This window comes from Artemia franciscana, chromosome 18 (assembly GCF_032884065.1).
Source record: "Artemia franciscana chromosome 18, ASM3288406v1, whole genome shotgun sequence".
Taxonomy (NCBI): domain Eukaryota; kingdom Metazoa; phylum Arthropoda; class Branchiopoda; order Anostraca; family Artemiidae; genus Artemia; species Artemia franciscana.
In genome coordinates, this window is record NC_088880.1 from 30,466,365 (window position 1) to 30,489,321 (window position 22,957).

A 22,957-nucleotide genomic window follows, 5' to 3' on the forward strand; every position below is an offset into this window, starting at 1 on the left:
CATAACTCTTTTATTGAGGGGATTTTAGCCCCTCAAGAAGTTGAAATTTTTTATTGAACATGGCCATTTTTATTGTAAATAGTATGCATGAAGAATTCTTTTGTGCGTAAATTCATCTCATACAATGCCCTCATATACTATGGCATATACACATTAGTTTTTTCTCTTGGGGGGGATTCCCAAAGGAATAAATGTGCGTGAGCCATATAACTTATCCAATATGCACCGTAAAAACCTCGAATTTAAGCAAAGAAACATGAGTTTTGATGAAACTCGAAATTATAAATTTTAGAAGAACATAGGTACCCTTGCCAGCCTAGTTTTTGTGTTAAAGTCAAAATACTCTGTCCAAAAAACAGGTTTGAAAAATTGACTTGGAATCAATGGTTATGGATCTGGAATCTATGCATGTTCCATTTCACAGCGATTGAGGGGTGCAAAAAGAGGGAACCCATTTTCTGCCACCTGGTGTACATCTCAGAGCACCACTTGTGCCGAGCTGTTCTGCCAAGATTGTAATAGTTTCGACCACGCTTGGCTCTCACTAACTAGTGTACATGATTTCTGAAAGTGAACGCGCCCTAAAAGATTTTGTAGTAAAAATTTGTTAATCTGTCAATGAGTGTGCGCAGCTCCAAGCCCCATGAGGACAAGACAGCTGCTCATCTGATCAGGTTTTCCTTCCTTCCCAATCCATCCAGAGCACCTTTCTTTGCTTATTCCCCAGAAGTTATTTTAATACTAAAAGCAAATTATGAGTTTATTCATAATTTGAGCTTTTTTATTAAATTATGAGCTTAGTTTATAGTTTTGTTTAAATAATCAATTCAGCCTGTCATTATCCTGTGGTGGCGCCGTGGATTTGACCTTAGCTTGGTAATACGGGAACCAGAGATCGAATCACGCTGCAGGAATACACTGCGGGGCCAACGCAGGGACCTTAGTAGTCAAGAAGCGTCGTTAATTCTTAAATAATAATAATATGGCTCACGTAGTTTCAAATTTGTATTAAAGAATTTTTTTTCTTTGCTATCTGCTAGCGACATTATTTTCCAATTCAAAATCTACCTCTTGAACAACTAGGGCCGTATTCAGGATTTTGTTCGGGGGGCTATTTTTTCCGGGAGGGGGGTTGGTGTGTTTCGAAATACTTAAAAAAAGGGTCAGAAATTGTTTTAAGCGTTTTTATTACGTTTTTATAAGTTGACAAATATTTCGAGGGGAGTTCAAAACACTTGAGACCAACACTTCTCTCTTGACCTGAAACACCTCTACTAGCTGGTATGCGATATATTCTGTTGCTATTCTCTTCTAAGATTTTTTTTTCTATTCACAAGTGGCAGATTCAATTTCGAGAGATAGCTATCAATTTCGAAGGTGAAGATATATTTTCAAACGTGCACACTCTTTCTCCATCGTAATCTATTTAGAGCTTGACTCTTTACTCCTCATGAATTATGCTTAATCATAATTAGCACTGTATTTCTCCCTCTGTTTTCCTTTTGTGGAATTAATCAATTTAGCCTCTCAATGATTCGTATAGTGTCAGCATTATTAAGACAGCCCTTTAAATTATTTACTTTCTATTTATGAAGCTGAGACATCTATCACTTTCGGAAGTGAAGATTTATTTATTCTGTCGACGGTTACTTTAATATTTGATTGATCCGATAGAAAGCCTAGAGGAAAGGAAAGCAAATTGTCAATACCATCCTTTTTCGATGAGTAATGATCTATCTTTCGGATGGAAAGCCCACTTGTGATTAATCGGTTAGACAAGGTATTTATCTAGGGGGTGGAATAATTCAATCTTGTTAGCTGTAACCTGTAGATTGATTGTGTAAATCTTGGAACCTCTGAGGATTATCTCTTTTTTGTAACTTCTATCTTTTAGAAAAATGCTAGTATAAAAACATCCAATTCTTGGTTCGAGTTCCATCATGGGTTGGATTTCAGTTCCAAGTCCCCAGTCTTTTTATATGGAAATTCCAAGGTTTTTTTTCGTTTTAGGGTTAAATTTGCACAATTTTTTTTTATTAATCTAAATTATTCCCCTTTTTCATTTAAATAGGAAAGGATATGTAATAATATATATTTTAAAAACTTTCTACAGTTTTAAACGTTAAAAACGTTTAAACGTTATCGTTAAAAGGAATTCCAAGGCCTCAATCTTTTTTATATGGAAATGTCAGGTTTTTTCCGTTTTAGGGTTAAATTTGCACAAAATTGTTTTTCTTTTATTCATCTAAATTATTCCCCTTTTTCATTTAATTAGGAAAGGATATGTAATAATATATATTTAAAAAGTTTCGGCAGTTTTGGGTGTAATTTAATAAAGAATTGTTGGTCCAGTTGATTTTATCTTTTGTTTAGGCAAAATTATTGCACTTTTAAAGAAACTCAAGGTTGAGACGTAACAATTTTATAATAGCGCATTAATTTCATGTTCGTATGTAGGAAGAGGAAAGGGCTTATGACCTGCTCACCTCCCTCGAACAGAATTTTGTGATTTTTCTACATTTTTAGTTATTTGCCATACAGTTCAACTGTTTTGTAGGTTTTGTAATCTCCTTCCCCCCCTGCACCCGTTCCACTTATGTAGTCTTTGAACTCTCAAAATAAATTACAATTTTTACCTGATTAGTTTAAAAGGGATAAAAGATAAATAATTCAGTTCGTTTGAACGTTTAAAGGAGGTAAATTCTCTTTAGCTTCTTAAATTCTTTAAAGGCTATTCCTGTAGAACTTGGCTTATTTTGTAACTGGAGGTAATGGCTTTAAGATTTCAGAATCTATAGTAAAAAATACCAATTAATTTAAAAAACAACTGACCTTTGTTACCCACCTTGAGAGAGAGTCGTTGTTTTTAGGGTACTTTAAAAGTCAGGAAAGAATGAAGAAAGCATAATTCTGCCGCCAATAGGCCTACCGTATTTGAAGTTAACTGGCCCGCATACCTACCTGGATTTTTTCAAGCCAACCTAGACCTACTATGTACATACCGAGTTTTGACTTAAAATAATTTTGACTTTGACTGAGTTTTGACTTTAAATAATTTTGACTTTGACTGACTTTTGACTTTAAATAATTCTTAAAAATTAAAAATTCTGACTTACACAGACAATATTACTAACAGACATATTTCAGCTTTAATCCTATCGTCTCGCAAATTAATATTATCAAATATCCAATTTTCTTTGAAAATTTCTACTTTTTTCTGTGAAGTCGCTAGACGCTGCACCATAATTGGGGCTTGTAATTTTTTTTTTATCTTAACTTCCCGTGTTACATCGCTGAAAATCAAACTGCTACAAGTAACCCACTTTCTTTGATTATGGCGCTATAGCGCTGCCTATGATTTACTTTAATTTCTGATCGTTTCGGGTTTTATTTATTCATTGATGGTGATTTATGGTAGTCTTACGCTTGGAAAATTATTTGATTTTATTTCTGCTCATTTTTGCCACAATGGAGCTGTTTACTTTTCTTTTAAAAATGTATTTTGTGGACAATGTTTCTGAAATTAATTTCACGAAAAATCGACTGGTATGGTCTCCTTTTTGCCCAATCCAAAAAAAAAATGGTCCATATATTCTTTGGCTTAAAACAACCGATATTTGTTTGTCGGTTTGTTTTGTTTAAACTGCAGTTTAAACGTTGAAAAACATAACGAACTAATTTCACGATCTTAATTTGGTATGTACCCAAGATTTTGAAATAGGGGGGAGGGTCAGCTAGGAAAATGTAATTTTTACACATGGGACTGATTACTTGCAAGTATTTTTTTTCTATGTCAATGGTAAGATCCCAAGACTACTGGTTGCTGCTTCAATAATCATACAGATCTTTTGTGTAGCCTTTTATTTAGGGAGACAGGCTAATATTGACTCTTTGGCCATCTTTGATAAAGTAAATTTTCACTTTCCATCCCCCCTTTCATTAGGACAACATTCTTATTTACGGCATTGACGACCCTCTTTCCCATCTAAAGTGGAAGGGGAACATTTTTGTATCAGCTTGGAATAGAATAAATCGAGTAAGAATCGATTCTAGGAATCAATGGCCTCTATTGAATAAACCTCATTTAGCCTCTCTTCTGTTGAACAAATTCACCTTTAGCATGGGAACAGATGTTGGATAAAATGATAATCCCTACCGAGTTTTTGTATTATTTTGAAAAATTTTGATTTTCTTAGAAATTCTGAAATTAAAAATTTTGTCTGATGGTGTCAGGAAAACCATACAAAAAGAAGGAAAATAAGAGAGGGATAAGGAAAGAGAAAGATAAACTCATATTCGAGTCTTAAATTAGGATATCAGGACAAAACAAAATAGCATTAAGACCGGAAATAAATATGATTAGAAAAAAACCTGTTAGGACTAGTAATGGTAATAATAATGTGCCAGTATTACTGTTAATGCTGTCTTCGTCTCTACCATCACTTTGGCAAGCAATCAGTTTCAAAGTTTAAAATTAAAAGGCTAGTTGAATAGTAAGTATTATTTAAATTCCTTAGCCAAACTTTATATTTATAAACGGAAAGTATTTCAGCTGATTCCTATCTTGCAGCATTTTCCCATTGTTTTTATGGAAATAAAACATATGCTGTTTGACCTATGTGATTGTATGGATGAGTAGGGTTAAGGCCTCATTCAAGTGCTGGTCTATATTAATCACTAATTTAGGAAAACAGTCTTCGTTTTCTCCTTCTGTCTCTCTTTTTTTTTGTGTGTGTGTTTGTGCTGTTGCATTGGTGATTTCTCTTTTCATGATATAAAGAAGTTTTTCAAATGAAAGTAATGAGCAACTTCAAACGAACAAACTTGAAGCGAACAGAAATTATTTTGTAAATGAGGGTGAATGCTCTTTCCTCAGCCCCTCGTTCTTTGTGCTAAAGTTTTATAGTGTTTTAAAAACACATATTATTCCAGATAAACAGCCCTTGTGTTTGAGAAGCGCTCTAAAGAAATGGAGACCCGAAGTGGAGGTTTACTTTAAAGATTTAGGCATCAGGGAGAGAATATCTCCCTTCATATACAAAATAATTTCTGTTCATTTTAAGCTTTAATGTTGTTCCTTACTTTCATTTGAAAAAAAATGCTTTTAATTTGATTTCTAATTGTTTTTCATTTTGTGACCGAGTTTATCCACAATTTCGCCTTTATAACACCCCGGGCGGTTGCTGTTAGATTGTATATTTCAATGCTTGTGAATTGTTTGGTAGCACACTAATATATATGAGGATCAGGGTTGCCATTTCTAGGATTTATCACAATTTATAGTGATTTTTTATATTGCCTAAAGAGAAAAATCGCTAAATCAGCCCATAAATCACTAGATTATTGAAGAAAATTACGGAATCAACCAAAAATTCACTAGAATCTAGTGATTTTTTTTTACCGAGTTGCAGCCCTGCTGATTAACGCAATTTAATTAGCATTTAATTTGTTTTATGTAGTAATAAGTAACTAAAGCGATCACTGGCATATAAAAAAGAAAAAAAAAATAATGTAAGAAAATTATGTAGGATGAATTTGAAACTTGAGTTCGATTCATAAATGAAATAACATAGAACATAGTTGTACATAGAACATAGTTGTACATAGAACATAGTTGTACATAGAACATAGTTGCTGAAGTATTTCGCCCTTTTTTAATAAATCAAGCATATTTTAGTAGGCACGTAGCTTTTTCTGCGTAATTCTTATAAATTTTTGATATTTAGATTCATTACAAAAAAACAGATTTTTTTATATGTAAATTATTAATGAGAATATTTTTTAGAGTTTCAGCTACTGTTAGCTCATCTAACTGCTTACTTACAGTTTGTTGCTACAAACTATTTAATCAATATTCCTTTTCAGGTTCAAAATCAAGCGGCAATGTATGCTATGAGCAATTCAATACCCAGGGAACAATTAATGGCCACTGTGGTATGGATGGATCCAACAACCTTATAAGATGTGAACCTGAGTAAGCGAAAGCACACACAACTCTCCTATTGTTTTTGAAAACTTAAAAAAAAAATCTATAAATGCTTTGAAATCCTAAAATTCAATTCATACCCTTTGCTACTCAAAATGTCTTGGTTCTATACACCTAGTAATGGGATATAGCCGGGTTTGGTGCTGTGCTGATCTAATTACTTTTTAGTAATTATTAAGTAACTTTTTCGTAATTAACTTAGTAAGTAATTTTCCTCAATATAATATGACTAGTATGTCTTTTTTAATCTGTTATGATTACATATAAATCATTAGGATTCAAATAATTGCATAACTAAAAAATGCTGCATTATTTAATGGAAATTTGAAATGATACAACATTTATAAAATCTTACCTAATATAGTTATAAGTAAAAAATGCAAATTTTTTGGTGTAAACTTATATTTAACAGGGTGCTTCGTCCCACTCCTAGTCCGCAGTCCTAGATATAACTTCGATGGGTAAGGTATCATTAAGTTCCTAAAAAATAAGACCATATCAAATTTTATCCACCGAAACCAAATGACCAAACTTCATAACTACAAAAAAAAACAGCAATGAATTGTTATACCACAAAAAACAATAAATAAAAAAATATATAAAAGTAACATGTCAGTTATTAACAAAGTAAATGACCCCTCTGTCAACATCCCTGCAGCTACCTCTGAGCATTTTGTTTTGAGGTTGGCTGAATATACCCACTTACTTGTAATTGTGAGGGGCAATCCTTTTTTTTTACCACGTCGCTGGTGTCCAAGATCTTTAAATGGATTCGTCAGGCTCATCGTAGCTCATTATGTGCCTCTAGAGCCACAGCCAAGTTAGTGAAGAGCTTTAAATCATTTTTTAGGTGTTCAGCAGCGTATATATCTTCCCACTATGGGTGGTAAGATCTCGTTTGTTTATCATTTGAATCCTCTATTTTCATCTTCTCTGTCTACTTTTGCCTGCTTTTTGCCACTGGAAAAGCATGTTGGGATATCTGGATGCTAGCTTGTCCTAGGTCCTATTATTCTTGTTCTTTGACCACATCACACTCGTCTGTCTGGTTTAAGCATTGCCAAATTTCTATATTTGGCAATATTTCTCTTCTTTTTTTTTACTGTTGGTTTTTGTCAATTGTTTTTTTTATGAGTGGATTTTACAGCAAAGAACAAAAAGATAAAAATTTTAAAATAAAAGCTGAATAAAGAAAAATAATCCAAGATATGAATTTGGTTGCTCGTCACCAATTAAGAATATAATATTTTCACCTATCAGCTTAACAAACCGTACGGAAACTGAGCTACAATTTTAACGAGAAACATATCTCAAATTAGCATCAATTGCTTCTTTTCTTGTGCTGCGTATTGATTCACCTCCGAATTTTTAAAATTGTTTTATGAATAGACTCATTTTTCCAAAATTTAACTTTTATCACCTCTTTAGTCTTACATGGAATTCATTTTTTATTGTGTTTGAGGGGAGAAACAGCAAAATAAATTAAGAGGTTGGAAAAGAAAACCTAAAGTTCCCCAGATTTTGTTCAGTTTGAGAGCTTTTCAAGATACTCGGTGCTGAATGAGCATTTTCAGAGGTTGCTTGTTGATAACTCAACAGAATTTGTCAGCAACAGAAGTCGACAGTGTCAATAACAAAGAACAGAAGTTGTTTGTTTGTTTGACCAGGTTCATCAGTGATGTATATAAAAGATACAACTCTTTAATGGAATATAGTCCATAAATCAACCAATAAGAAACAATGCATATTTTTAATTGATTGAATTTGAAAACTGGATTAATTAAATGAAATGAGCCTGATGTAAAGCCAAATTGGTCAAAACACAAATACAAGGTTAATTTTGGCAACACTAGGCCTAAAACTCAGTATTGCCACTCCAAAAAAGGCATTAGTTTACATCATTGCATTTAAACTACTTAAAAAAAAAACTACTTAAAAAAAAAAAAATCAAAATTCATATACCTGCATACAATAGTGCTTCAACTGCTCATGGAAGCCAAACCTTTGAACAATATCCCTAATAGAAGATGGTGTCCGAGACTAAAACACTGGAAGAATATGACGAGCAAAGAAAGCAGACCTAACAATCACTCTAATCGACCCTCTAGCCTGTCTCGTAAAATACTCATGGACATCAGCAGCTCTCAAACTTATGTCGAAGATATATTGAAGCAATATTATTAATAGTATCATACATTAGTTGAAGCTTATCAAATAAGCATAACCCTGAAAATGGTAAAATGTGGATTCGTGGATAAATATTTTTAACTGACGCCTTTCAATTGAAAGACTGAAGTCTTTCTGTTTCATAATAGCACGCACAGCTGATTTCTGGAGAACATGCCAAGGTATTAGGTTAATATAAAGTGTTCCAAACCAAACAGAACAATAGTATAGTAAATAAGGATAGACTAATGAAAAGTATAAAAGACACAAAACTTTCTCCGGCAACTAAGGCTTTACTTATTATACCTATATTCCTTGCTACTTTCGACCATATAGACTGTACATTTTCTGAGAAACTAAATGTTTCATCGGTTGGTTCACATAGGTATTTCACTTACTTCTGACGTCTTATTGTCAAGTCTCCTAGTGTAAGCTCTTGCAACCAGAGGTAATATGAAGGGGGTCAGCCCTAGATGACGAAACTCGATTTGCTTTGATTTACTTTCAGGGAATTTAGCCTTAGCCATTTCTCCATTTTTTCCATACTATATCTCGATATTACTAAAAGCTGAGCTTCTGTGCGCTGTGCAGCTGAAGAATTCATAATCATCAGCAAACAGTACAAGAGATTTCCTTGGTTTATTCATTTCGTCTCTATTTCCACTTTCCTTGTCAAATCACAGATTTCTTGGTGAGTGTTATTGATATATGACAAAAGGACCAGAAAAGAGGACCGAGAGGGGACCTCTAGGGAGTACCGCAACAAACTTGGTAGTCAGTTGATTTCATATCATTCAATTGTACATACATGATCTGTGACTCAAATATGACGAAATAACTTTCAGACCAATTCCTCTAATGCCACAGTTGTCGAACTTTTTCAGAAGAATCGCAAAAGCATTCTGTGTCGAATGCCTTTAAAATGTCTAAGAATATAGTCACCACTTTCAACTTCTTATTCAAAGTACCATTAACCATAGATGTTAAATACTGAACTGCATACCGCATAGTGAATCCTTTTCTGATACCTAATTGGTTTGCCAATTTGCCAATTGGCTCTCCAAAAACTCAGCCATCCGTTTATATAAAAAAATATCAGAAATCTGACACAGAATAGGAGTAGCGAAATAGGTCTATAATTGCTGAAATCTTCTCTGTCACCATGTTTACTTAATGGTGCTACTCTGGCATGTTTGTTTGTGAAACTCACCTTCTTTAAGACAAACATTCACTAATCAATGTAACACGACAATATCAAGGGTAAAACATACTCCACTACTTTCAGAGACAACACATCCATTCCAGTTGCTCCATTCCGCATTTCACTCACAGTTCTGTCACCTCCTGCTGACAAGTTTTCTGAAGAAAAAGACTAGTATCACTAAGGACAGGCAAGTACTGCTCAAGAACCATCTTCTGGCGGGGTTTCAACTGCCAATTTAACTTTTCCCTCAATTTGATAGAAGTGCTTCATTGGAAACTGGACTAGTGCCGCAACATCTACTTATTTCTGATAATGCCACTTTCTTTTCACCAATTTCTGATCTAATAATCTCCCACGTCTTAGCTAGGTTTCCGTGGTTTTCTTGAAATTCATTTTTAAAATATCCAAGTTACGCTTTTCGTAATAAATTACTTAGAGCAATACTATAGATTTCATGGTCAATATCACAATCAATCAAAACACTTATCATACAAAGATGATGTCTTTTATTTACAGGATTCACAGGCCTTGAGTCATCCATGGTTTGCCTTACATGCCTTGAGTCATCCTTGAGTAATTCATTTACAGGCCTTGAGTCATCCATGGTTTACTTGGAGTATCTTTCTTTTTCTTAAGCATGAGCTGCCTTTGCACAAGTTTCTTCAAGACTTGAAACCATTCTCCTATGCCACTGGTCCATTTTCTCGGCAGGAAACCACACTCATCAAGAGAGATCCAGTCGGCTTTTTCTAATTCAGATTTAAATTTGGACAATGACTTCTGGTCAAAATACTTTCTAGCGTTTATGGAATCGCTTCAGCTGGCATTAAACCATAATGGCACACTGATTTGACACATCATTTTCAAGTACACGCGGGGTATGGATCCTAAAATTCTGCTTCATAAAAATATTAGCGTCGCACTAGTTGCAGCTATCCTCATACAAATATTAATACATGAGAACAAACTATGATTCAACATACTATCACAAAAATAGACGAGAATCTACACCATCCTTATTTAAATCAATATTAAAGTCCCCTATAATCACAAATGGATAAATTGAAACTGGTAATTTTTCTAATTGCTCCTCCAACAATTCTAAAAACCGGGAAAGATGAGAGGATGGGGGTCTATATAAATTAACTAAATAAATACTAGACTGCATCAACCTTGTTTTCAGTACCATGCTCTCAAACACCATTTCACAATAAACAGACAAATTCTCCCTTACCTTAACATCCAGGTCCTGCCTCACGTAAGCACCCAATCAAATAAGTGAGGTTCTTGGCTCCCTACAATTAAAATGAAATATAATCAACTCACTTTTACATTTTGTGCTTTGACCAAACATCAACTGACTGGCAAACATGTACTTCGATGCCTCAATCCTCTCCACATTACACTCATCATCAAACCCTCCTCTTAACACAACATCTAACATAGCATAGAAATCCACACGGTTTCTCTCAAGTAATTCAATTTTTTCCCTAATATTTATAACCATTTTTGCCACACAAATGTCTTGATAACCCGAGTGCACTCCTAAATAGTACAATCTCAAGAACGAAAAAAAAATTTTTATAATCCCACAACTATTCATTATATCCAAATTCCCAAGTTTCATGGATAACACAGCCACCCATTCACAGCCCATTCAGAAGGGTTACACCAGATCTACATCATATCGCTAATCAATTACAGTTAAATTAAAAAAAAACACACAATAAATTTTTATCCCTCAGTTCACTTCAACAAAAAATAATTTTTACTGTCCAGTTGCCATATAACCCTGAGCTCCAACGTAGCTACGTCCTAATGTCAGCAGCTTTCTTAGCTTAGTTATCTCATCAAGGAAGTATTTATCCGGCGTACGTGTTGGTGACGTTTAACACGTAAATTGGGTGGGACAGATTTTGTGACCCATGCTTCAAGGCCTTGTATTCCAAATGTGCGCAATTTATCTCAAAATGCAAACAACTTTTTACGAGTTTCTCGCACACATAGTGGAACATCATCAGTTAGATAAATGTTTGACTGATTCGCCACTGTTTATCACGAAGTTTCCGCGCATTCATTAAGATTCCTCGCTCAAACCCCTTAGTTTTACCTCAACTTTCAAAAAAATGTTACCGAGTTAACTTCCATCACTGAGCATTCAGGATTCACTCATTTCAAGTCCTTGTGAAACGCTATCTTCAAATAAGGTTTTTGCATCACTACAATCCTTGGCTGAAACATTTTAAATTAGCATATTCTTATTGGTCTCCTCACTTTAAACTTTCATAAGCGCTTGCCCAATTGCGCCTTTAAATTCACATATTCATCACTCAAAACATGCATTTGAAGTTTTAATTCATCTGTAACCGATAGCAATCTAACCATCTGTGGCTTTAAGATGGCTACATCCTTAACAGAGTTCTGAGTCACGGTTTCATGCTCAGAAATCCGATGCTCCATTCCATTCATACTCATAGCAAGGTCAGCAAGGATTTTGGCATTATTTTTTAACTGTTGCTAAAACTTTTGACAAGATACCAGCCACGGAGTTCTAGGTAATACCATCCGACGACACACCAGAAGATCTTGACCCATCCAAAAAACCGCTCATCATGCTTATACTTATTTTGGACCATTTTAGATTCAATAAATATAACAGATATGCCTACTTTAATTGGCTCTTTTATTTATCTGCGTGAAGCAATGTGCTGTAATCCTTGCCTTTAGATAAGCCACGGCTAGGAGCTATATCTCCAGCAGGATCTCATAAACAGCTACCAACAGGCAGACTGTTGAATTCACCACTATGTCTATCTTTATCCAGCTAAATTAATATTGAAAGACTGAATCTGCCATAGAACAGGTGTCAAATAAATCCGGTGTAAAAGAGGTGTTAGCACCCTGAATTCATTTGGACAATTGAATTCCTTTATCATTCTGAGTTCAAAGCCTGTATTCTAAAATTGATTACCCAAATTTAATAAAAATAAATCAATAAATTATAATAAAGTATATCAAGCTCATTATTGATAAAAAGAGACAGAATAATAAAGACAATAATGCCAATCTTGACGTTTAACCTAAGGATAATACAATTTAAATTTCTACCAATTGCCTACACCGATTTCGAGTGACTAAAAATACCTTTGCCTAAACATAGTAGTAGTAGAAGTGGTGGTAGTAGTTAAAGGAATGTTATTTTTACCTCTGGCTGTAAAGCAAAGATAAATGAATAAAAAAAAGCATTTTATTACCAAAACTAATGTACAGTTACGATTGTTTTCCTGCATGATCAACATGATGATTGAGACATTAACTTGTCCTATCATTGAAAAAAGCTTCGTAATACCCCTTTTATTAACTGTTACTGCCAATGATTAAGCACGGCGAATGGGTTGTGAACTGTTACCTGCTACTTCAATCCAGAGAATTTGGTGCTAAAGTCATTGTACGATGCGAAAAAACAGTATTGCGATATTGAGTGGGTAGTAGCCCTTTCTCCTGCCAACTGTTTAACAGGATACAAAAATAAGTACACAACTCTCACCATATTTGAGTTGGGGTCATGCAATGATTTTTAATACTTACAATAGGAGGACCACCTAAAGTGATCTTTGGTCCTCTGCTTACCTCCACTCCTTGTGGAAAATCTTCTATTGTATATCCCCTAAGGAATAAAATCTGTATGCCCTTCTGGTAATATATTCAGCAGTTTTATTTATTTATATGCATGATTTAATCAGCAAAAAACGCTGAAACTATCTGTTTTATCATTCTCTGTTGTTTTTTTTTGCTCAAATTTTAAAGAATCTAATTAAGGTATTTTTAGTTGCCGCAAGTGGATAAAATTTAAATTATGTATCACCCTATCGGACTAATGCCCTCCCTTCTCCCAATCTAGCCTAATTTAACTACGGCCTCAAATTTGGGGATCGTTAGATAATTTTGATTAAAACACACAATCATTATTTTACTCCGTTGTGCTGAGTATTGATCAGAAAAATGTTTTATTTTCAGGAATGTTAAATGTGGATCCCTACAGTGTGAACTTGGTTCTTCAAGTCCAATTATTCAAGGCATGGAGAAATTATATTCAAGGACAATGCTTGCTATGGGGGGTACAGAAAAAGAATGCAAGTAAGAACTTTTACTTCCTTTTGAGTTAATCTGCTTACAGCCTGACTTGCAGCGCCATCCTAACGACAAAATTACCTTAGTATATATGGTCATATTATCCTTCCCATAATATTAGTCTTCATTTTTCACTATTTTCTTCGGTTTGTTTCACTGCTTTCTTTCAGCCTTCATGTTTCTTTCAACATGTAAGTATTTTTATAGCCTTAGTCTGTATCTTAGTTTTAGTCTGTTTAATGTAGAAATTACTTAATTTTTTTGTTGTTTTCAACTTCATTTAATTAATTTTTATTCACAAACTTAACTTGAAACTAACAAACTTGATAAAGTTAAATGAAACAGATTTTTTCACTGTTTTCTTCTAGTCTTCATGTTTCTTCCACCATGTAAATATTTTTATAGCCTTAGTTGGTATCTTAGTTTTAGTCTGTTTAATGTAGAAATTACTTAATTGTTTAATCAATTGTTTTCAACTTTATTTAATTGATTTTTATTCATAAACTTAATTTTAAACTAATAACCGTGATAAAGTTAAATTAAATAGTTAGTGAACTAAACTTTAAATTAGTTTTTTATTCAAGTTAAATGTCTGCTGAATTTCGTTTTTAAATAATTATTTAAAATAATTAGTCTCTCTACTGTTTTTTTTTTTTTTTTTTTTTTTTTTTTTTTTTTTTTTTTTTTTTTTTTTTTTTTTTTTGTCGTAATGAACATTTGAGCCAAAAGTATTCGTTCAGAGTTGTATGTATAATGATTCTTTTCGACACTTAATGGTAATGAGGTACAAGTAAGGAGTAAAAACTAAAACCCTAAAATAAAGCACTTTTATAACAATAAAATCAGCAAAAGAATCAGCTTCTTATGGTGAGCACGACCAAATAAAACCCATCAATTTTAAATACCCATCAAAAGCTACGAACCGGAGAAAATTTTAGAGATTTTTGTAAAAAGAGGAAAACACCTCCTAAAAGGCAAGTGATCGTGATGAAGTTGTTTTGTTCAAGGCTATCATATCGAACTAATAGACCTAAAAAATCGATAGAAGAATTGTTTGAACGGAAATTACAGTTTTTGTGCTCTTTTACGTAGGCAAAACGATTGTGCCACAACAAAGGAGCGTTTTATGCCATGTTGCAGCACAAAACTAGAATTTTGCCCCAAAGAAAACTAATTTTCCATTTGATTTGAACTTCTGAAACAGCCAATCGACTTTAAATTATCAAAAATTTTATATTTAGCCTCCCCTTTTAAAAGGCATAAATGTTTAACGATTCCTAAAGAATCAATTAGTCCATAAAACAATGGTTAATATATACATTTTTTAAAGTTTAAATAACTAAGCTTATTTACTTGATGTTTGATAACTTATGAATAGCGATGTATAATTTCCTATCAGCTGTTACGGAGGTGGGTTTTTTGTCTTGTTTTTTCTTTTTTTTGTGTGTTTACTCCACAGTTTAATGTACTTTGTGGGTTATAAATAAATTATTTATTATTATTTGTAGTTGTGTGTCTGTGCGCGTTATCCCTCAAAAAGTTCATTTTTAAGCCCAAATTTTCAAGCTCCCTGTGAAGATTCCGACAATTACAGAAGGGGGTGGGAGTTGAAGATCACCTCTACTGTCGCTGCATTTGAACTAAGAATGAATATGGGTACTGCGGGTAAATAGCTCCACTTTTTCTGTCGGAAAAATCTCTTTTTTTGATAAAATTTTACAGTACCATGCTTGCCAGCACAAAGTGTGAAAAGGAGGGGGTATGTCATAAGCAGTGTCTAGGAATTTCTACAAAGGGGTTGCTGGAAAGTTTTAACCGGACTCTGTTTTATCAACCCTTAAAGGGAAATATTTGGTTTTATGTTTATTTTAATTTGTTTAACACTATGCGGTTACAAACTGTAACTAAGAAGATATGCGTTGATAGTAATGAAAACTCTAAAAAGGGAGTTGGAGTTTTGATAACAATATACACATTAAAAGAACCGACTCATTAAGGTGATTCTAATTTGTAAATCTAATTAAGTTAAAAGTTACCCACAAAAAGTTACAGGTCTAATAAAACTTTGCTTATTTTTAGGAAAAGCGAGAAATACTCCCATAAGTGTAGGGGATTAAGTAACACCATCAAATATAGGATATGAGAAAACTATTTTAAAGGTTTTAAGTCCATATCTACAACAGTGTGAATTTTTTTTCTTTTTTTTTGAGAAGGATGATCACGGATATCTATTTCTTTTCTTCTCCTAGAATATTGAGAGAAGGCTCAATAAAAAGGAAATTGAACTTAATACTGAAATGGACAAAAGATTCCTTTGTATTGTGGAGACGATACTAAATTTGGATAGTTTTTGTTCATTCATTTTGAAAATTAAATACACTAAATGAACTTTTTTCCCAAAGAATTGATGTGAAAAAGTTGAATTGTGATTCAAAGTTATGAGTCTGAAGTGGCTGTAGCCCTTCTTAAGCTTAGGGTAGCCCAAGGAACATTATTAAAAACTAGAATAAATTAAATTACAACAAAAATAATTCTTTCACTTGGAAATAGAAAGCTGCATTTTATCTTAAAATGAAAATCCATTCTTCACTCCCTCCTTGTTGTTTATGCTAAAGTTGGATTTTTTGTCCTTAGTTATAACAAAATACTGCTCATGAAAATTTAAGAGAGAAAAACAGGAACAAGAACTTGGAGCAATAACTATTCTTAAATGCAGCCCCACTTATATACGGAATAATTTTGCATTGTTTTAAGTCGTAATGTGGCTCTCTACTTTCATATAAAAGAAAACTTATGTCTCCACTGGTTTCTTTTTTTTTATTATTACGTTCGAAAGTGTCGACATTTTTTTTTGTTTGAGGCAATAATCAAGTGTTGGGTTATATTTGCTTTAAAATAAGGGGAGATATGATTCATTAAATAGTTTTCATCATTTAAAAACTAACAAAAACAAACAATGGGAATCTCATATAATCAGAAAATAACTCAGAAAGAATTTGAAAAATAAAAAGTCATTATTGTATTGGCTTTTGAACGTTTTGGAGTGCTTCAAAAAATTTATACATTTCTAATTTACTACCTCCAGATTTGGTCTTCCTTTTCTTCCCTTTTTTTACTTTAGAACATATTTAATAATATTCTTAAGCTTCAGTTTTCCATTGTGTCACTTTCGTTCCTAATCATACTTTTGCGCTTAGATGTTGGTATATTTTGACTTTGAAAATTAAATAATTGATTAATTAGAAAAGACCGGTGTAGCAAATAGAACAATTTTTGGCTTGACGTTCGTTTAATACAGCTGTGCTCTGAATAAGAGTTTGATCGTAAAATTTATTCACCTTGAGAACAATAAAATGAAAGCAATATCTTAAAAATAACTTTCTTTTTTCATTTGAAATTGTGAAACAACTCTATCCTTTGAAAAAAAAATGTATTTTCAACTGAAACTAAGCAGCAACATTAAAACTTAAAATGAACAAATCTTACTCGTGTGTGAGGGAGGTTGCCCTAGCTCCTTAAAAAATATTTCCTATTAAAATTCAATGGCCCTTGTGTTTGAGCAGTCTTTCTTACAAAATTGTGAAAAAATTCAAACTTTAGTGTTAAGAGCGAAGGCACAGCCCCCATATTATCCGGGATAATTCCTGTTCGTCTCAAGTTTAAATCTTATAATACTCCTTAATTTCAGTTCAAAATATTTTTGTTGTTTATTTAATCTTTGAATTATTTTTGCAAGAAAATATGTGTGATTGATTCGAAAAATGATCAGAAATTTAAGAGAAAAATCAAATTAAAGTAAGGAGAATTTTTAAGGGGAAGTGTCTGGGGGAGTTTTTAGCGAGGAGGGTTCGGGGAGAATTGTTCGAGGAATGGTTCGGGGAGAATTGTCCGGAGGATTTAAACAGAGGTAAATATTCTAGAGGGGAGCTTTTCCTAGGGCAAGGATGTCCTGGGGAAAATTTTTCATGGATAGGGAGGTGAATTTTCGGGCATAATCTGAAAAATGATCAGAATCAAATAAAAAAGTATAAAGAGTTAACAATTTTTCGACTGAAAGTAAACAGCAACATTAAAACGTAAAATCAACATAAATTATTCCATAAATGAGAAGACCTTCGTCCTCCTCAATCTACACTTTTACGATAAAGTTTGAATTTTTGGTCAAATCCTTTAAAAACAACTCCCAAAACACATGGGCCGTTCAATTGAAGTAAAAACCTTTTATTAAGTAGTCTATTAAGAAACTGTAGTATAACGAGTGAAGGTTGAAAAAGAGGTACTCCCTCTCAGATATGGAATAATTTCTGTTCATTTCAAGTTTTAATGTTGCTCTTTACTTTCATTTAAAAAAACTTTTTTTAATTCAATATTCATATCGCCACTTTGCTGGTTTTCTTTTCTTTTATGTTGTCTAATTTTAGAAGTTTACAACAATATTTGAATTTGACTTTAACTCTCTAGCACAGGTTTAATACTTAAATTTGCTAGTACGATAGTACATCATTACTTAGGCAGTACACATATTTTTAAAGACTTTTTATTAACCTATCAAACAGTTCGTGGTAACGAACTGTAGTAAGGAGCGACCCGGCTCAATATTAAACGAAACTCTAAAAAACGGAATTTTGATGCTAAAAGATACATCAAAAGGATTGTATTTTCATGTTGATTTCAAATATATAAGTTTCATCAAATTTAGTCTTTTTCGTCAAAAGTTAAGAGCCTGAGAAAATTTGCCTTATTTTGGAAAATAGGGATAAACACCCCATAAAAGTCATAGAATCTTCACAAAAATCACACCATCGCATTCAGCGTATAAGAGAACCCTATAACAAAAATTTCAAGCTACAATCTACGAAAATGTGGAATTTCGTATTTTTTGCCAGAAGATAGATCACGGGTGCGTGTTTATTTGTTTTTTTTATTTGTTTTTTATTTCTTTTCCCCAGGGGTCATTGTATCAACCAAGTGGTCCTAGAATGTCGCAAGAGGGCTCATTCTAGCGGAATTGAAAAGTTCTAGTGCCCTTTTTAAGTTACCAAAAAAATTGGAGGGCGCCTAGGCCCTCTCCCACGCTCATTTTTTCCCAAAGTCAACGGATAAAAATTTTGAGATAGCCATTTTGTTCCGCATAGACAAAAACCACAATAACTATGTCTTTGGGGATGACTTATTCCCCCACTGTCCCTGGGGGTGGGGCTGCAAGTTACAAATTTTGACAAGTGTTTACATACAGTAGTGTTTATTGGGAAGTGTACAGACGTTTTCAGGGGGATATTTTGGTTTGGGAGGTGGGGTTGAGGGGAGGGCGGCTATGTGGGAGGATATTTCCTTGGAGGAATATGTCATGGGGAAAGAGAAATTCAATGAAAAGGGCGCGGGATTTTCTAGCATTACTATAAAAAAACAATGAAAGAATAAACATGAAACAGTTTTTTTCAATTGAAAGTAGGGAGTAGCATTAAAACTTAAAACGAACAGAGATTATTACGCATATGAGGGGTTCTAAAAATACTTTAGCATAAAGAGCGAGGTATTTAGGAGGAGATAAATACCTCGCTCTTTATGCTAAAGTATTTTTAGTAATTTCAACTGTTTATTCTACGGCTTATTCTACTGTTTATTCTTAAAGAATTGGGACAAAACTAAAGATTTAGCGTAAAGCGTGAGGTATTGACGAGGGGACAAATCCCCTCATATACAGAATAAAAATATAAAAATATAAAAATTTGTGACGTAAGCTAATTCTTAAGTTATGTATATTTTTACTAATAAAAACGTTCGTTAAAAATTCAAAGTTCTAGTTGCCTTTTTAAGTAACCGAAAAATTGGAGGGCAACTAGACCTCCTTCCCCACCATTTATTTCTCAAAATCGTCTGATCAAAACTAAGAGAAAGCCATTTAGCCAAAAAAAAAGAATTAATATGCAAATTTCATTTTAATAATTTATGTGCAGAGAGCCAAAATCCAACATGCATTATTTCAAAAACGTTCAGAAATCAAATAAAAAAAAAAGTTTTTTTTAAACTTAAAACGAACAGAAGTTACTTCGTATATGAAATGGGTTGTCTCTCTGCAATCCCTCGCTCTTTACGCTAAAGTTTGACTCTTTGAAACAGTTCTACTTTTTAAAACAATTAAAAACTTCAGCGTAAAGAGCGAGGCGTTGAGGAGGGGATAACCCATTTTATATACGGAGTAATTTCTAAGGAGGTTATCTAAGCATGTCATCTTAGGTAGGTAATATATTGTGTTAACTCTTTCTTTAATCGAAATCGACTATTCAAATTGTGGAATATATCGTTCAGTTTAAGTCTATGTAATGTACCAAGGATTAGAAATCTCATTGAAAACTGGCTCATTAACAATTTATGGAAAGAGTCTATATGCTCTAAGACTTTCCGAAGCAGGAGCAAGCCATCGAGAGGGAGCGATGAGAATAAGTGAATGCTTAAAGTATTTTCTTGGAGACTTTCAGAAAAATTATTATTTTGAATAAGTTCTAAAGGTTGTATTAGAAATAAAAAGAAAGACCTTAATATATTGATTTACACTTATACAACGATTTAACGAGGTTTTTTTTTCAGGGTCACACTACTAAAGTCAGACCATCCCGACCTCGGACTTGTCAAGGATGGGACGAAGTGCGGAGATCATCTGGTAAGCCATTTTGTTAATAACAACCTGTTTTGTGAGCTCGGTGACGACCCATTTTGCCAGAGGAATAAAAGCTATAGTAACGAGATGGGATTTCTCATCCCTTGCGCATCAGGGCGCTGCCAGGGTAATACCAGTTCGCTGTTTACAGCCCCTGTCTAACATTGGTCCCGAGAACATCTTTTATTTCCAAGGATATGTAGAGTAGATACGCAAATAAGTAACAAGGATGGGACTTTATTTTAATTCTCTTTTTACGTGTCACCCTATACTTCCCTAAAAAGTCTCTCCTGGTATCCCATGGAGGCTTGAACTGCGTGCAGCCATGGTGCAGTTATAACTAGGCAGAAAAGTTCAAAGACACATCCTACGGACTAAATCAAAAAGATAAAAGTCTTTATCTTTTATAATAGTATTTTTTACATAGTTATCATTTAAATGCTTAAAAATGTCCGTTTCATAGTTACCAAAGTATATAATATGCTTATCATAGTGACTGGATTTATATAAAGGTTAGAAGCTAAGTCGGGAAATGAGAAGGCCTATCATTGCCTATACTTAAACTTGTGGCATCACTAAGTTGCCTAAGTCCAATAAAGCACACTCCTGGTCTACCACACTCTCTTCAGAACTTCACTCTGCTCTTCCTCCCATGAGATAACCACACCCTTTAAATCGTTTCTAATTCCCCCTTACAACCTCACTCGAGGATGTGATCTTTTTGTTTTCTTGGATCGCCAAAACTCCCAATTTCTCTAATAAGTTCTACTTAAATGTCGTGAAACTTTCTCAAATTGTTGAATAGACGATATAAAATTAATCTCTATGAAAGGTTGTATAAAATCTGACAACCCCTTCTTCCAACTGAGATATGACACACGAGATCTTTAACTTGGTGAAGTTTTTTGCCTTTTTTTTAGTAAAAGTTTTGCCATTGAAAAAATCTCAGTGGTAGTATTGTCAATATTAATCTTTGAAAATACTTTTGATAAGAATTCTTTTTTGTCCAGATTCAAATTTTTTCTTAAAAAAGCCAAGCTTTCATAAAGCTAAAGCTAATAAGGAATCAATGACAAAATATATGAAAAAAGTACCATATAAAATGAGGAATTCTTAGAAAAATGCTTTCAGTAGGAGTCAAGCCTGTGAAACCTTTTGAGGCACCAGGAAACTTTTAATATTCGTTTAATGCAGTCCAAAGAAAAACGAAACACCAACGCCATTTAACGTTTTAATGTTAATTAAGCCATTTAACGTTTAGTGTTTCTTGACACTTTAGCAATCCTCGTTATCGTGTCTTTTCAGAAACTCATATAAGATATTTATCACTATCATTTATGCTAATTACACTAAGTTTGAATTAATGTTCCACAAAACGCTTTCAGATTCTTTTGGTGCGTTTGACACCAAAAGGTGCCAAACGCTGGAGGGTGTGTGTATTTTTGAAAACAGGGCCATTTCCACTTGTATACGTTACCCATACTCTTTGATACTACACCTTGAGTATACTCTTTGAGTTGTTCAGCTGTAAACTGATTAAGTTTACTGGACTCAGTTATGCTTACCAAACATGCATTGCTGAGTTTTGCTTGTATTTTCTTTTACCATCAAAACCATCCTCTGTTTAAAACATTATTTTAGTTTACTGATCTTTTTAAAGATTATTAATGTACCAGTAAATAAATTTTGAAAATCAATATTACAGTTATTTACAATATGAAAACATTGCATTAAATATTTTAAATTATTAATATTTAATTAAATATTGCGTGTTAATGCAATATTTAGTCTCCCACTCTCACAGGCCAAAGGGCCTTTGTGGGGGTCTAAGGCTCTGTAATATTTTCTCTATTTAATTTAAATAAATATATTGATTGATTGGTTGATGATATTTTTTTTTTCAAATTCATTGCAACATCTTAAGATTAATTATCTTCATATAATTGACTCGTGTTTCTAAAACTGACTATCAATTTTTTTCAATGTGATGAACGAGGAAGTTCAATATAAATAATCTATCTCAGAGCTTGCAATATTTGCCTCGTGTATGAGTTTTTCAGTTGCGACAAAGGGTAAGGGAAATATTAAAGGATTATTTTATCAAGATTATCACCAAACTGTTGTGAAATGTAAACACAATTTAAGAAATAGAGTGTAAGCCACGAATACTTGGAGTTATAGTCAAACTCACGATGAGTAAAAGCTAAAAAATGTTCTCTGTTATACCAATATGATGAATAAATTAAATACTTTAATACTAAAATATTAAATACTGAAAAAAAATAAGATAAGAAATAGGCCTGCTATATTGTGAAAGATGGGGGGGGGGTTAATAAGTGACAATAAAAGAACTTACTAAAGAACCTGTTAGACGAAAGTCGCAAACAAGAAAAAACGTAGAATATGGTTAATTTGAGAGGACCAAAAAATTTACAGCCCCCCCCCCTAAGAAGAAATTTTTAAATCCTTGAATTCCTATCCTCCTTAAAAAAAAATCTCTGGGAGTTTTGACTTTATCCTCCCAGCCATGAGGTAAAACAGTTATATGCCTACAAACTATATACAGGTCTATGTAATTCTGAACGTATACAATCTTTTTGAACCACAGGGCGAGACAAACCAAATCGGGTATTAGAGGAGATTTTGGCCCCAATGCCTACTCCGGGCCCTAATTATAGCAACAAGTATTACGTCCTAAAAATCCGACAAATCACTTGAATTTTACCCTCTGAGAGGCAAATTCCGAATCATCAAGTAAATATCAAATTCTTAAAGAGTAGAAGGCATTTGATCCTCGTGGTCCTGCTATAAG

General features: G+C 33.3%; 1 protein-coding gene across 2 annotated transcripts in view; it reads left to right on the forward strand.

Moving 5' to 3' along the window:
- The window catches only part of LOC136038862 (disintegrin and metalloproteinase domain-containing protein unc-71-like), a 237,913-nt gene that overhangs the window by 78,213 nt on the left and 136,743 nt on the right, over window positions 1-22,957 (forward strand). For both annotated transcript variants that reach the window (XM_065722314.1, XM_065722315.1), the window contains exons 7-9: window positions 5,866-5,974; window positions 13,374-13,493; window positions 20,076-20,148. In XM_065722314.1, coding sequence (XP_065578386.1) covers window positions 5,866-5,974; window positions 13,374-13,493; window positions 20,076-20,148 — 302 coding nt within the window. The remainder of the gene's footprint in view (window positions 1-5,865; window positions 5,975-13,373; window positions 13,494-20,075; window positions 20,149-22,957) is intronic.